The sequence below is a fragment of the Lottia gigantea genome (assembly GCF_000327385.1).
Source record: "Lottia gigantea unplaced genomic scaffold LOTGIsca_50, whole genome shotgun sequence".
Lineage (NCBI taxonomy): Eukaryota > Metazoa > Mollusca > Gastropoda > Lottiidae > Lottia > Lottia gigantea.
The window spans coordinates 1,747,327-1,763,335 of NW_008709716.1; the positions used below are offsets into that span (position 1 = coordinate 1,747,327).

Consider the following 16,009-nt stretch of genomic DNA (forward strand, 5'->3'; position numbering starts at 1 on the left):
ATGCAAAGCTGCCGGTGGGCGTATATTAACTTGTCTGGCAAGCTTTTTTTTAAATATTGTACATTATTTATTTTTTCAGTCTTTGTCAAGTGAATTTCCAAGTTGCAGTTCTCCAGCTTTATGCACTGCTGTATCAAAACACTTACATGAAGCTGAAATTGGTAAAAATGCTGGAAATCCTAATTGGTATGAATTTTGATAAATCTTTTCACACTACAGACTCAGAGTTCCTAAAGCTTCTTAAAGTCCAAAGCAGTTACACCCCCGCCATGAAATGAGATAAGTTTACAATGAATTACATGGAGTCAAAACACATCAAATCACTAAACTTACCACTTTTCTAAAAAAAAACTCTTTACTATAGCGCAGGAATAGAAAACAGACTCTTTAGTCTTAGACTCCAATTAGTCATTTGACTCGCTCATGACGAAGAAATGTTATGGAACTGCTCCATATTATATTTCCCAAAAAACTGTCGATGAACCCCGTTTTCTCTCATATAACATATTCTTAGCTTTTTATACGCCCACATGAAATGGGGGGCGTATATTGCCGTCACCTCTTTCCGTACTCTAGAAGGCACAATTCTTGATGGATTTTGACGAAACTTGGTGTGAGTGTTTGTAATCACCCAAGGATAAACCCTATCGAAAATCAGAAAAATTGAAAAATATTTAGTATGTGTTATTGCCCTTGTTCTTGAAAACACGTTCAATTTTTAGCTCGTAAACACTCTAGAAGGCATAATTCTTTACGGATTTTGACGAAACTTGGCATGAGTGTTTGTTATCACCCAAGGAAAAACCCTATTGAAAATCAGAAAAATCGAAAAATAATTATTATGAGTTATTGCCCTTGTTCTTGAAAAGGCGTTCAATATTTAGCTCGTAAACAATTCTTGACAGATTTTGACGAAATTTGGTGAAATTGTTTATTATCACCCATGGATGAACCCTATCGAAAATCATAAAAATCAAAACATGTTTCATAGGAGTTATTGACCTCGTTCTTGAAAATGCTTTCAAATTTTAGCTCTTAAACACTAAAAGTCATGATTCTTGCTGGATTTTGACAAAACTTGGTTTTATTAGTCAGTCTCACGCTGAACATTGAATATTTGCCTTCTAAAGTTTTCACGAGCTAAAAATTGAACACGTTTTCCAGAACAAGGGCAATAACTCATACTCAATATTCTTCAGTATTACACTAAAGAGTTCAGAAGAAGTGTATGACTGAAGGTTGAATATTTCATACTGGTGAATGTTACTGTACTGCTAAATATTTTTATTCAAAATCAAAGATACCAGTGGGCGTATATTACCTTGCCTGGCAAGCTATCTTAAACATATCAATTAAAAAACAATTAAGGCAAGTATCCAAATTTTTATCCACATGTCCTTAACAATCCTTAACATCAATCCCTTCCAATCCTCTTCATCTCCATTCATTAATTCTGTCTGTGTACTGAGAGATATAAACATACCCTGTACAGCACTGGCCCTTTATTCAATTCCATTTAGACTTAAGATGTGTCAATAGTCATGTGGAGAACTGTGTCCAAATACATTCAAAGAGATTGACAACTTTCTTGAACCAGTTATGTGACGTAAAGTAAACCGAGCGACAATGACTTCAATGTTTGTTTGCAACCTTTAGATAAATAGCAGTTTAATATGCGTGATGCCATTAACCTAGTTAATCCTGTGATGTAAGGTGCTCTGATGCTCCCATTATCCCGTCTAGAGTATTGTTTAATAAAACAGGCATCACTAATTTTCAAGCTTGAATTCATTGCTACAATATACAATGATTGAAGTGTAATGGCATTAAATTGTTTCACTCTGTCTGTGGTTTCCGTATCAGTTCCAGTAGAATTGTTAGTTTCACTCAAAGATTAGATCTTGTCCACATGTCGAATATCTTCTATAAGTTCAGTCTTTTATCTCTCGGCAGGTAAATGAATAATCAATTGAGCAAATTTTAATTGTAGCAGCTTCTTTAATTTTGCAGATCTAGAATTGAAATCTTATAAAAATTTGTACTATTCAAGGGAGATAACTCAAATACTTAAAATTTCACATACGCCCACATCTCTCTATGTGGACGTATATTGTTGGCACCCCTGTCTGTTCGTCGGTCCGTCCGTCAATATTTGCTTGTAAACGCTTTAGTTTTTTTTGATGGAATCAAATGAAATTCGGTGTGTGTATACCTATTCATAAAACGAAGATCGAGTTCGAATTTGAGCTATTTTCGATCATTAGAAGCAGAGTTATTGCCTTTGCCCCAAAATTTTGAATATTTACCATCGCATGCCGTGGTGGGCGTATATGGCTGTGGTCCAATATCTTTTTATACGCCCACATGAAATGGGGGCCGCGTATATTGCCGTCACCCATGTCCGTCCATCGGTCGATCCATCCGTCCGTCCTCAATTGCTCGTAAAAACACTCTATAAGACACAATTCTTGACTGATTTCGACGAAACTTGGTTTGGTTGTTTGTTTGTTGATGAACCTTATTGAAAATCAGAAAAATCGAAAAATATTTAGTATGAGTTATTGCCCTTGCTCTTCATGACGGATTTTGATGAAACTTGGTGTTAGTGTTTGGTATTACCCAAGGATGAACCCTATTGAAAATAAGAATAAAAGAATAAAAGAATAAAAATTTAGTATGAGTTATTGCCCTTGTTCTTGAAAACGTGTTCAATTTTTAGCATGTAAACATTCTAGAGGGCACGATTCTTTACAGATTTTAACTAAACTTGGCTTGAGTGTTTGTTATCACCCAAGGATAAAGCTTATAGAAAATCAGAAAAATCGAAAAAAAACTATTACGAGTTATTGACCAAGTTCTTGAAAACTCGTTCAATATGTAGCTTGTAAAAACTCTACAAGGCATGATTCTGGTCGGATTTTGATGAAACTTGTTTTTATTATTCAGTACTGCGCTAAAGATTGAATATTTGTCTTCTAGAGTTTTCACGAGCTAAAGATTGAACAAGAACTAGGGCAATAACTCATACTCAATATTATTCAGTATCGCCCTAAAGAGTTCAAATGAAGTGTATGACTGAAGGTTGAATATTTCATACTGGTGATTGTTACTGTACTGCTAAATACTTTTTTTCAAAATCAAAGCTGCCAGTGGGCTTATATTACCTTGCCTGGCAAGCTATCTTTTAATGAGTTTTTGTGGTCTTGATCGTGAAATACATAATTCTTCATGCCAACACTTAAAGGAAGATGCCCCTTACCTTTCGTGAAAGTTTCTTTGTGAAAAATCTAAGTGTTATGTCACAATCGATATAACAATTCTTAAACGGTTATGTAAGTATTTTAAATCTCGATAATAGCGATTAAGAGAACTCAATTTTGATTGGACCAATTGGACCAATCAGCGTTAACTACACATATTTTCGACCAGAAGACGTGGTAAAAATAAAAGTAGCGATCAACTTCGTTATTTTCATTTCTCATTATTGTGATTTTGTGAAAAAATGATAATTATCCATAAATTACATGTAACAACCGGAGAAGTACACAAACAAAGTCAAGTTTTATATTTCTGACCGAAAATTCGTCGCCAATTGTAAACAAGAACTTTTGCGCGTGTGTGTAGTCTCGAGATTCCTATCCCAGATTTTAAGTAACCATTCACGAGAAAATGTTTTAAATGTTTTAAAGGATTCCTCATTACCATCGATGAATCTAAAAATAAAATTGTTCTAATACCAATCTGGTTCTGCCTCTGACCTATTCCAACAAATGTAAGAAATGTACAGTTAAATAAAAAGGCCTTCTTTAGCAAATAAGATGATTCTTAAAAAAAATTTCAATAAGTTTTCAATCTATGTGCATTGATCTAGTTTAGAGAATCAAATTCTGTTCTGTTCTGTTCTGTTCTGTTCTGTTCTGTTCTATTCTATTCTATTCTGTTCTATTCTATTCTATTCCTTCTTCTAAATTTGTCCACTTCTGTACATTCCGAAATCTTCACTTCTTTTACTGGATCCTCCAGCTCGGTGTGAATTAACAAATTCAACTTGCTGTCTCAGCATTAAAGATCTCAGCGCTTATGTGTAAGCTGCCATTGTTTCCTGCAATTTAGATATATCTGTTTTTTGATTGGTCAAAATTAGATAATCCCGACCTTGCAATTCAAATTGTAAGTTGTCGTACAAGAATTTGTGTATACACGCGAGAGAAAATAATCCTTTGGAAACAATGATATTTTTATGATTTGCACAGCTTTAGAAAGGTGGTTAGTTAGCAAAATTGATTTTATATGTGACAATAAAGTCACAGAAAAATTTTCATTATTTCATGCGAGGTAGGGAAATAAATGTCACACCAGGAGCTGACAGTCATGCAGTATTTTTTTTTTTACAACCTCACTCTAACAATTTTAATAGCGACTCTTTAACTAGCTCTTTTGTATTCAATACTTGTAAAGTTATGTGAACAATATGTTAATGAACACCCAGCTGATAGAAACACTAATAGCCTCAGTTATATTATAGTTTTTTATATGACCTCATTATATTGTTGTCACCCATGTCCGTCTGTCGGTCCGTCCACAAATGGCTTGTGAACACGATAGAGACTACGGTTCTTGTCTGATTTTGATGAAATTTGGTGTGACCATTTATTTTGAGAACTTATTTTTTTAATGAACGGTTTTTGAGTTATTGTTCTTGACTTGCCCCTAGATTTTTGGTACGATTTGACACATATTGGTGACCGCCCTCAATACACCAAAAATTTATCAGAGAAGTGGGCGTATTTTGCTAGGTAACCACTTGTTAATATTGTAATGAAATTTACTAGTCAAGATGTTACAAAAAGACAAGACACATTATTGTTGGTGAGGAAAATGTATTGTATTTGAGATTGTGAAGATATTTTGATCAATTGAAAGTATTGGTCAAGCAGCAAGTTGTAACTTTTGTAACTATACTTTGGTGAAAATATTTTTTACAACCTTTGGGTATTTTCACACTTCTTGTTTTATATTATGCAAAACTAATATTTTCTTTGAATGCAATTTGGGACACACTAAGAAAAAATGACTTGCAACTCTTTTGTTTTCAGGTGGAAGTTGCACGAATCTTGTATGCTAGCTATTGGCAGTGTGAAATCATTGGTCATTCAATTTATACAAGAAAACAAAATTCAGTTTGATATAGATTCTTTTCTTCAGTCTGTTGTTCTAGGGGATTTAAATTTACAAGGTAAAAAAATGTTATTATTGTATTTAATTTAGATTATATGAGATGTGATACCTAAAGAAATAAGTAATTGTCAACTGAGCTATGTATGATGTGATTGAGACCATGAGCCCTGCACACAGTAATTTGTTGGATGATAGTAAAGTAACACCAGCTTAAGATGCAAGTCTGGATGTTTGACCAATGCTTACTGAATCTTATAATGTTCTCTAAACATTATTGATTGTTTTTTCAGTTTCACCATTCTTAATTGGTCGCTGTTTATGGACAGCTAGTCGTTTTTCTGAAATAATGAAACCAGATCTATTAGAAAGGTGTGCATTTATTCTTTTGAAATTCCTCCCCTGCGTATGATTTTGTAATCTATTTATCTGAATCACATTCATTGTTGTTGAATATTGATTTGTTGCTTCTTAGGAAAATTGTATTTCATTTACTGGACTAAGTTTCTATTTTATACATTCTTTTATAATTTGTGGTATGTTCTTCTATTTGTAGATGTATACAAGCCACAGTTGGTGGCCTTCATATTTCTCAATCTGCTAGTGTTCGAATCTCTGCTATTAGAGCTCTCTATAACTACTGTGAACAACTAAAGAATAATAATAACACTCAATTATTACAACCTTTCTTAATCAATATTATTGATGGGTTGATTACAATTGGTACACAGTTTTCTGCAGATGTGCTTGGTTTAGCTCTTGAAGCCTTAACTGTTGTAATTTCGGTGAGTGTAAAGAAGTGGAATTACAATAATGATATAAGCTATGATCCTGGCCATACTAACAGTTAAATGCTGTAATTATTACCTCTGAGAAGTGGGAAGTTTCCTTCCTTCCTTGGTTCTATTCGGGACACATTTGAAACATTAGTACAGACGCACATGCTCTTGAGAGCAATTTACTCTATTTACATAATAGTTACATCACATGTGTCCATTATACAATTCTGATTTGTTGCCCAACACTAATTCTTCAACACTACCCGAGTTCTCCAGTAGAAAACACAAGCATAATTTGAAGCAACAAATGCTATTTACCATCTTAAGTCGTGTTTTCCATATTTCCCATAAATTTTTCTGAAAATGTGGTTCTTGATATAAGATTCCAATGAACCAATTATTATTTTGTTAATCATTTTAGATAGATAAACATACAACAGCAACAATAGAAAATAAAATTACCCCGTTTACTATAGCTGTATATCTGAAACATTGTTCAGGTAAAGTTTCATTGTATTTTTATACTCAGAATTTTGCACCATATTGTCACATTTTTTGTCCATCTGACTGTGTTCACTCAAAGCTATAATATTTGATAAATATTCTGTTAACAGTTTTACTGTTAGCACTAATATCTCTTCATCAGTTTTTATACGCCCATATGAATATGTGGTCGTATTTTGTCATCGCCCCTGTCCGTCGGTCCGTCCGTCAGCATTTCTTGTGAGCACTATAGAGACTACAGTTTTCATCTGATTTTGATAAAACTTGATGTGATGCTTTAGATTGATAAGATCTCGATCAAGTTCGAATTTGACATATTTTCAATTAACGGCTTTTGAGATATTGCCCTTGACTTTGTTCAAACGTGTCAAAATTTGTTAAAAACAGTTTGTAAGCAGGATTGACGATACAGTTTTCCACCCATTCTGATGAAACTTAGTGTGATCATTGGGATTGATAAGATCTCGGACAAGTTTTAACTTGTCGCTTTTTTAATGAATGGTTTTTGAGTCATTGCCCTTGACTTTGTTAAAACTTGTTGAAATTTGTTAAAAATAGTTTGTGAGCAGCATTGACGCTACAGTTTTCAACCGATTCTGATGAAACTTGGTGTGATCATTGGAATTGATAAGATCTCGGACAAGTTCTAATTTGACGCATTTTCGATGAACAGTTTTTGAGTTATTGCCCTTGACTTTGTAAAAACACGTCAAAATTTGTTAAAAATAGTTTGTGAGCAGGATTGACGCTACAGTTTTTAACCGATTCTGATGAAACTTGGTGTGATCATTGGAATTGATAAGATCTCGGACAAGTTCTAACGAGATATTTTTGATGAACATTTTTTGAATTATTGCCCTTGACTTTGTAATCACGCATCAAAAGTTGTTTTTTGCCCTTGATTAGAGCTGTGTGATTGAATTGTTTGTTGTATTTGGGTTATTGATATTGATTTTAAAAAATTTTGTGGAATTATTCAGCATAAATAATTTCTTCAATATGAGAAAATTCGTACTTTAGTCACTAAAGACTGTTTTATTATTTCTGACAGATGCTGCAGGCTACCTTTAACTAATATTGATAAAATTTAGAACTTTAAAAATGAAGGTCACGTTTGAATTTGAGTGCATTACAATCATCAGGTAAAAAGTTATTTCCCGCGTCCCAAATTTTTTAGCAAAATACTTAGCTCTATCATATTCACTCTATAGTCTACTGACACTCCATAGTTTATATTGATTTTTTTTTTCCAAGATCCATTTCTGGTAGATTTGGTACAAGGTTTATTTAAAGAGATAGCTGCTAATGCTGGTTGTTGTAGTCAACTTGAAGAGCGTTTATTACCAACAATAGTATCAATATTACGTTCTCCTGGTGACAAACTGCCTGGTTTAACCTCAGTAAGTATGTTTTGAAGTTGTATTATTTGACTACTTTTTATACGCCCACATTATAATGTGGATGTATATTGTTGTCACCCATGTCTGTGGGTCCGTCCGTCCACAATTGGCTTGTGAACGCGATAGAGACTACAGTTTTCATCTGATTCAAATGAAATTTGGTGTGATCATTAATATTAATGAGATCTTGGACAAGTTCGATATTCACGATTTTTTGATGAACAGTTTTTGAGTTATTGCCCTTGACTTAGCCAAAACGTGTCAAAATTGGCTTGTGAACGCGATAGAGACTACAATTTTAATCTGATTTGAATGAAATTTGGTGTGATCATTTATATTGATGAGATCTTGGACAAGTTCGATAATCACGATTTTTCAATGAATTGTTTTTGAGTTATTGCCCTTGACTTAGCATGAAGGGATTGAAATTGGCTTGTGAACGCAATAGAGACAACAGTTTTTATACTCCCACACGTAAGATGGGCGTATATTGTAATCACCCCGTTGGTCCGTCGGTGCTCACTCTACAGGCTACAGTTCTTTATGGATTCTTTTGATTGTGGAACTTTGCTTTCAGCAAATTTTTCGAAATTTACACACCTTCCTGAGCCTAGACTGCAGTAGTTGCAGTAACCATTCAACTTCTCTAGACCTTCTGAAGTGGCAACGTGTTCCTTAAGTGTATTTTGGAACATTTTTGCAAAACCGGAAATGCCACAGTTCAACATGTGCAAAAAGTTGAAAATCGGCTCTAGAAGGTGCATTTTTGCATCGATTTTCTTCGGGTTTTCATTTTTACAATCTACCTGTAATTTCTGACCTGATAGCACTTAAAAAATTACGAAATTCGAAAATTCATCGCTCACTTTTTTCGTTCAAATTTTTCAATTTTTTTGCAACTTTTTTGTTTTTGCATCGATTGATCTGAAATTTTAAATGCAAAGAGACTTCACTAATGTTAGTAATATGGTACAGTCAAATTTTGTACGTCATTTCCGCTTTTAAAGAGGGAAGTGACTGAACTTCAAATCTACTTCCGGTTGAATAACTTCCGGTGTAATTTATGTAGGTCAACAAAACTTAGCCGGTCATTAGCAAATAAAACTTTATGGCCGATTTTAAAATAAAATTTAGACCGGAAGTGATACTTTGGCCGCCATATTGAATAAACACACTTTTGTAAAACTCAAAATGGGGCCTCAGGGTAAATGTTGATATGCTCAATTTTGAAGTGAATGTATTCCGCAATCGATTGCGCAAAAATCATTGGGAGCCGAATTTTGAATTTCGCTTTTGCTTTTTTGCAACTTCCGGTTGGATTTTTTCTAGCTTTAAACGACCACATCAAGTGACCTTGACCTTTGATGACCTTGACCTTTATACAGTCAAAAGTCATTGACCTTGGCTATCATTTGATACTTTGACCTTTGACCTCCGACATGTACTTCCGGTTTTATAGCTATCCGTAAAAAGCCAAATTCGCAACTTTGGACTGCTCTAGTACGTGACCTAATTAACCTAGAGGGTTAATTTTTTCAGTTTCCTAATGTGCTTCTCGTGTACTTTACATAGATATATAACAATCGCTTTTTTAAAGCGAAATTGAAATTTGTGATTTTTTCAAATTTGAGTTTTTTTTTTACAATATTTGCGTCTTTTTGAGCTTGGTGTATGTATATCTTATGATCTATTTGATGTAGAACCTTGATATTTGGAATACAACTACACACTTTGAATATGAATTCACCTATGACAAAAAAACTTATGTGGGCGTGGCACATCCGGGTTGAATTACTAATTGTTTATATTTAGAGGCAGGAGCATAACTCGCATTGGATGCGTTTGTTCAAAAAGGGCCTTTGCACACAATTACCTCATCCTTTTGGCCAGTTTGTGTTAACAGCTCAGTTGTTTCAGCTTTATAGTTCCAAAAAAGGAACGGGTTTTTTACCTTTGTTGACATTTGTTGACCTATATCTTTTGACCTGTATTATGTAGGAGGTTGACATTTGGAACATAACTTAACATTTTGAATATCAATTAACCTATGCAAAAAAAATTGACGTGGGCGTGGCACATCCGGGTTAAATTACATATTATTGACATTTTTGGCCAGGGGCATAACTCGCAAAGTATACATTTGTTCAAAATGGAACTTTGCATATAATTACCTCATGTGTTGAACCACTTTGTCTTAGAATTTCGGTTGTTTCCGCTTCTTAGTTCAAAAAAGGAACAGGTTTTGGAAATTCAAAATTTTCAATTTTTGACCTTGACCTTTGTTGACCTTGTCCTTTGTAGGATCAAACGTCATTGGCATTGGCTATCTATTTGTACTTTCATATTTGCTGTCCTATGTCAACTTCCGGTTTTATAGTCGTGTGCAATTAGAAATTTTGATGATGTATATCTCTTGATCTTGACCTTTTTAGACCTTCTCTTTTACAAGGTCAAAGGTCATTGACCTTGGCTATCTGCTGATACTTTCATTTGTGAGGTCTGATGTCTACTTCCGGTATTAGAATCTTCTAAAAAATGAAAATTTCTCAACTTTAGACTGTTCTTGCGCTTGATCTAATTATCGTGGAAGGAAGATTTTTTCGGGGTCTCTCGCAATTTGCTACATTTGCAAAGTCCCACTCTGTGCCACGAGTGGCTCTAGTTTTTATTTTGTATGTCAATGTTGTTATGAAGATGATCCCTATTGATTTTCGTGATGATCGGATAATTTTTCACCGAAATATCATGTCTGACTTGACGTTTTTCTCTATTAGCTATATTGTGCAACTCGTGCTCACTCCACAGGCTACAATTTTTTACAGATTCTTTTGATTTTTATTTTGTGTGTCAATGTCATTATGAAGATGATCCCTATTGATTTTCGTGATGATCGGATAATTTTTCACCGAAATATCGTGTCTGACTTGATGTTTTTCTCTGTTAGCTATATTGTGCAACTTGTGCTCACTCTACAGGCTACAATTTTTTACAGATTCTTTTGATTTTTATTTTGTATGTTTTGATTTTTATTTTGTATGTCTGTGTCATTATGAAGATGATCCCTATTGATTTTCATGATGATCTATCAATTTTCATGATGATCGGATATTTTTCACCGAAATATCGTGTCTGACCTGACAATTCACTCTATTAGCTATATTGTGCAACTCGTGCTCACTCTACAGGCTACAATTCTTTACAGATTCTTTTGATTTTTATTTTGTATGTCAATGTCATTATGAAGATGATCCCTATCGATTTTCGTGATGATCGGATAATATTTCACCGAAATATCGTGTCTGACTTGACGTTTCACTCTATTAGCTATATTGTGCAACCCTGTAGTCACTAAAGACTGTTTAATCATTTCTGACAGCTGCCAGTGGGCGTATGTTACCTTGCCTGGCAAGCTATCTTTATCTGATTTGAATGAAATTTGGTGTGATCATTTATATTCATGAGATCTTGGACAAGTTTGAATTTGACGATCTTTCGATGAATGGATTTTGAGTTATTGCCCTTGACTTATGAAAAACGTGTCAAAATTTGGTTGTGAACACAAAAGAAACTACAGTTTTTATCCAATTTCAATGAAATTTGGTGTGAATATTTATAATGATGAGATCTTGGACAAGTTCGGCTATCTTTCCATGAATGGTTTTTGAGTTATTGCCCTTGATTTATGAAAAACGCGTCAAAATTTGTATGTGAACACAATAGACTACAAAATTTTATATGATCATTTATAATGATGAGATCTTAGTCAAGATTAAATTTTATAATTTTTCAATCAACGGTATTTGAGTTTTTAGTAAAAACGCATCAAAATTTCTTAGCGATAGAGGTGACAGTTTATGTCAGAATTTTATTAAATAATGTGTGTTTGTTTAAATCAACAATATCTTGCACAAATTATTTTGGTATGATATGACACATATAGGTGACTGCCCTTGATATATTGAAAATGTATCAGGAAAGTGGGCGTATCTTGCTAGGCAACCACTTGTTACCATCTTATTGAACATTACTTTGCAATTGTTACCATTTGACTTTTCATGTTGAATGATTAATGAAATTATTGTACACTTGGTCACTTTGTTACCCCTAGCTAAATGCAAACAATAAATTTTATGGATCAAGAATTTTTGGCCAATACGCTCCACAACTATGGAATAGATTACCACCAAACAATCTGAATCAGACCTGGACTCTTTTTAAACGCAGCATTAAAGCACTTCTTTTCAAACGCCATTTTACTAACTAATATTGTTCTTCAAATGTGATATGAATTTTAATCGTCATGGTGTATCTTTTTAAAACTCATTTACTGTTTTATTTTATATTCATTTATTGTTATATTGTTATATAAACATGTATATTTTATTTATATATTGTTATATCACTGTTGAATACATTATGTATTTTTATAACTATTTATATACTTCCTTGTAAATATTCATATACTGTTAAGCGCATTGATACTGTAATGATATGTTATCATGTACATCTTACAATGCGCTATATAAGAAATAAATATTAATATTAATATTACACATTCTTAAACAGTAAGTAATCAGTTAAGAGATGCATGTAGCAAGTTACAAAACTTCATGTTAAAGGATTTACGACAAGGTTGAAATAAATGAATAAATTCCTGGTGTAAGGCTAGATTAATATATTTTACAGGGGTTAGGCAGAAAAAAAATTATACCAGTGCAAGAAGTGCAGAAAAGACACAATTTCAATTAAGCTGTGCAAATAAGCCGATCTTTGATTAGGTCTGCCTCACGTGACCTAGTGATGTCATAGATCAAAAAACAAGACAAGTAGTCCATTTGATTCGATGGCGAATAGTAATGTTAAACCCATCAGTTTGAGCCGATCAATTGCTCAAATTTCCAAGAGGAAATGCCTGGATTTTTTAGACAAGGATTTTCACTCTTTCGAATCTGATAACAAGAAAAGCAAGACATCAGTTACAAAATAGCTAGCAGTTGACTCAACATCAGTGAATCAGACATATAAATAGATATAAGTATGAGGCTTGCATATCAACAATTTCATTCTAAAGCCCAACGCAGACGAGGAACATTTTAAGCGAACAATCGTAAATATTTCGTATCGATCATTTTTTTCACCGTCTGCGGATTACAGAAACACAAAAAAAAATGTTCGTGAGAATTGTTCGTGAAATCAAACATGTTTGATTTTTTTAAAATTGTTCGCCGTCTGCGTTAACCACAAACATTAGCGCCGAACATTTATCGACGAAAGACCAATCAGCGATCGAAGCCAGACCACATGACACTCAAAATCGCGACGTCCAGTGAATCCACCAACACAAAATTTTGGACTGTGGAGAAGGAGCAGATTTTAGTAGATATGTGGTCGCAATCTGCCTGTTTGTTTATAAATTCTTCGCCTAACTATTCAGATAGAAACAAGAAGTACACTGCGATGCAAGAAATAACACAAGCCCTGGAAACAACCGGTAAATTTACAAGGTTGCCGAACACACCCTGCTCTTTACGACGTTGAATCCGGGTACGGACCCAAAGGCTCCTATTTCGCCGTCTACGTTGGCGTCTTTTTTAAAATTAATAATATAGCAAACGCAATTTTACATTTTCTTCTGGACGTCGCTATTTTGAGGTCATGTGATTTTCCGTGGCACTGGCGTATTGTTCGAGCTAAATGTTCGTCGTCTGCGGAATTATGTTTGTCGTCTGCGGATGACGGAAAACAAATATATTTGTTCGATGTTTTTGTTCGTCGACAGAAATGTTCCTCGTCTGCGTTGGGCTTTATGCGTGAATTTTTACTCACATTCAAGACAACACCAGAACTTAAATCTAAAACTCTAAAAAATGTGCCGATGATGGTGATGCAATGTGAAAAATACTCACAAGGCCGGTTTCCTTTTGACTTTAACCATTGTTCTAGTAGTCAAAATTATCCAGACAATCGAAATGATTATCAGAGCGATGGCCGTTAAAGGTCATGTCACGTCTTTAGTATCATAGATCCATAGGACGAGAGTGTGGCAGCAATTTCCCAATTAAATTCCCGCTGTTTTAAAGTCAATATTTTTCTTTCAAATATTAAGCATTAAAAGAATACATGTAGATTTTAACCTGTCTGAAATAATTTGTTATCATACCATGAAATTGCCAGATTGCCGTAAATTCGACTTCAAACTGAGAGTTTTCGAGACAGAAAATATTGATAAAGTACACTCTACAAGGCACAATTCTTGACTGATTTCGACGAAACTTGGTATGGTTGTTTGTTTGTAATCACCCAAAGATGAACCCTATTGAAAATCAGACGAATCGAAAAATATTTACTATGAGTTATTGCCCTTGTTCTTGTAACGCTCGTAAACACTCTAGAAGGTGCAATTCATGACGGATTTTGATGAAACTTGGTATGAGTGTTCGATATCGCCCAAGGATAAACCCTATCGAAAAATTGAAAAATATTTAGTATGAGTTATTGCCTTGTTCTTGAAAACGCGTTCAGTTTTAGCTTGTAAACACTTCAGAAGGCATAATTCTTGATGGATTTTAACAAAATTTGGCTTGAGTGTTTGTTATCACCCATGGATAAAGTCTATTGAAAATGAGAAAAATCGAAAAAAACATTAAGAATTATCTTCTTAACTGTAGAATGCAGACCTGACCCTGATAAAAGATTGACAAAATCAGATTTAAACCTATGTATTGATTCAAAAGGAGGCAACCAAATTTTCTATCAGATAATTTTCTATAGGAAGTAAAAATTAAATGTTATGTTGATATTGGAATTTCATAGCATCCAATTTACCAGTTATTTTAAAGAGATGTAAGACTTCAAAAAATGGGTTGCAGAATCGTTTCTTTTCCAAGTAAAGCAAATAAAAAATGACTCAGAAAAAAAACCAGAATACAAAATCTATTCTTGTGGGTGTATTATTATTGTAAAAGCATTTTTTGTTGGTTTTCGTCTTATGACCTGTTTGACCTCATCCGTCTTGCTGGTATCCGCACACATGTTTCAAAATGAAGACTTGCCTGTTTTGCCACAAAGGAAGAGCTAGCTTTGCGGGTGCGTGTGGTTAACCTGGCCCATTACTATAGTGACATTGCGTGACTTTTGAAATAGTTCTGAAGTTGCTTTTGAAAAATAATTCGGAACAAATAAGCCAATATTTTTGTAAAATGGACGTGGATAGGACGACAGCAGACCACAAGGAAATAGAGGCTGGTTGTTAAAAATAATTTCTGATACCATTATTGGTAAATTTAGGTCATTTTTCTCAAAATAACTGATACTTTGTATACGCCCACATGAATATGTGGTCGTATATTGTCGTCGCCCCTGTCCGTCAACATTTCTTGTGAGCACTATAGAGACTACAGTTTTTATCTGATTTTGATAAAACTTGGTGTGATGCTTTAGATTGATAAGATCTTGGTTAAGTTCGAATTTGACATATTTTCGATAAACGGTTTTTGAGATATTGCCCTTGACTTAGAACGCCTTGAAATTTGTTAAAAATTGTTCGTGAGCAGGATTGAAGCTACAGTTTTCATCCGATTCTGATGAAACTTGTTGTGATCATTGGAATTGATAAGATCTCGGACAAGTTCTAACTGGACGCATTTTCGATGAACAGTTTTTGAGTTATTGCCCTTGACTTTGTAAAAACGCGTCAAAATTTGTTTGTGAGCACAATAGAAGCTACAGTTTTCAACCGATTCTGATGAAACTTGGTGTAATCATTGAAATTGATAAGATCTCGGACAAGTTCTGACTTGACGCATTTTCGATGAACGGTTTTTGAGTTATTGCCCTTGACTTTGTAAAAACACGTCAAAATTTGTTAAAAATAGTTTGTGAGCAGGATTGAAGCTACAGCTTTCAACCGATTCTGATGAAACTTGGTGTGATCATTGGAATTGATAAGATCTCGGACAAGTTCTGACTTGACGCATTTTCGATGAACAGTTTTTGAGTTATTGCCCTTGACTTTGTTAAAACGTGTTGAAATTTGTTAAAAATAGTTTGTGAGCAGGATTGAAGCTACAGCTTTCAACCGATTCTGATGAAACTTGTTGTGATCATTGGAATTGATAAGATCTCGGACAAGTTCTAACTGGACGCATTTTC

The 16,009-nt window shown here is 34.1% G+C and overlaps 1 protein-coding gene across 1 annotated transcript in view; it reads left to right on the forward strand.

Annotated features, from left to right (window-relative positions):
* Positions 1-16,009, forward strand: part of LOTGIDRAFT_219052 (hypothetical protein) — a 39,320-nt gene that overhangs the window by 9,829 nt on the left and 13,482 nt on the right. Inside the window, exons 11-16 of the mRNA XM_009062314.1 lie at positions 80-186; positions 5,097-5,236; positions 5,469-5,547; positions 5,732-5,960; positions 6,376-6,454; positions 7,713-7,858. Of these exons, the coding sequence (XP_009060562.1) occupies positions 80-186; positions 5,097-5,236; positions 5,469-5,547; positions 5,732-5,960; positions 6,376-6,454; positions 7,713-7,858 (780 nt within the window). The remainder of the gene's footprint in view (positions 1-79; positions 187-5,096; positions 5,237-5,468; positions 5,548-5,731; positions 5,961-6,375; positions 6,455-7,712; positions 7,859-16,009) is intronic.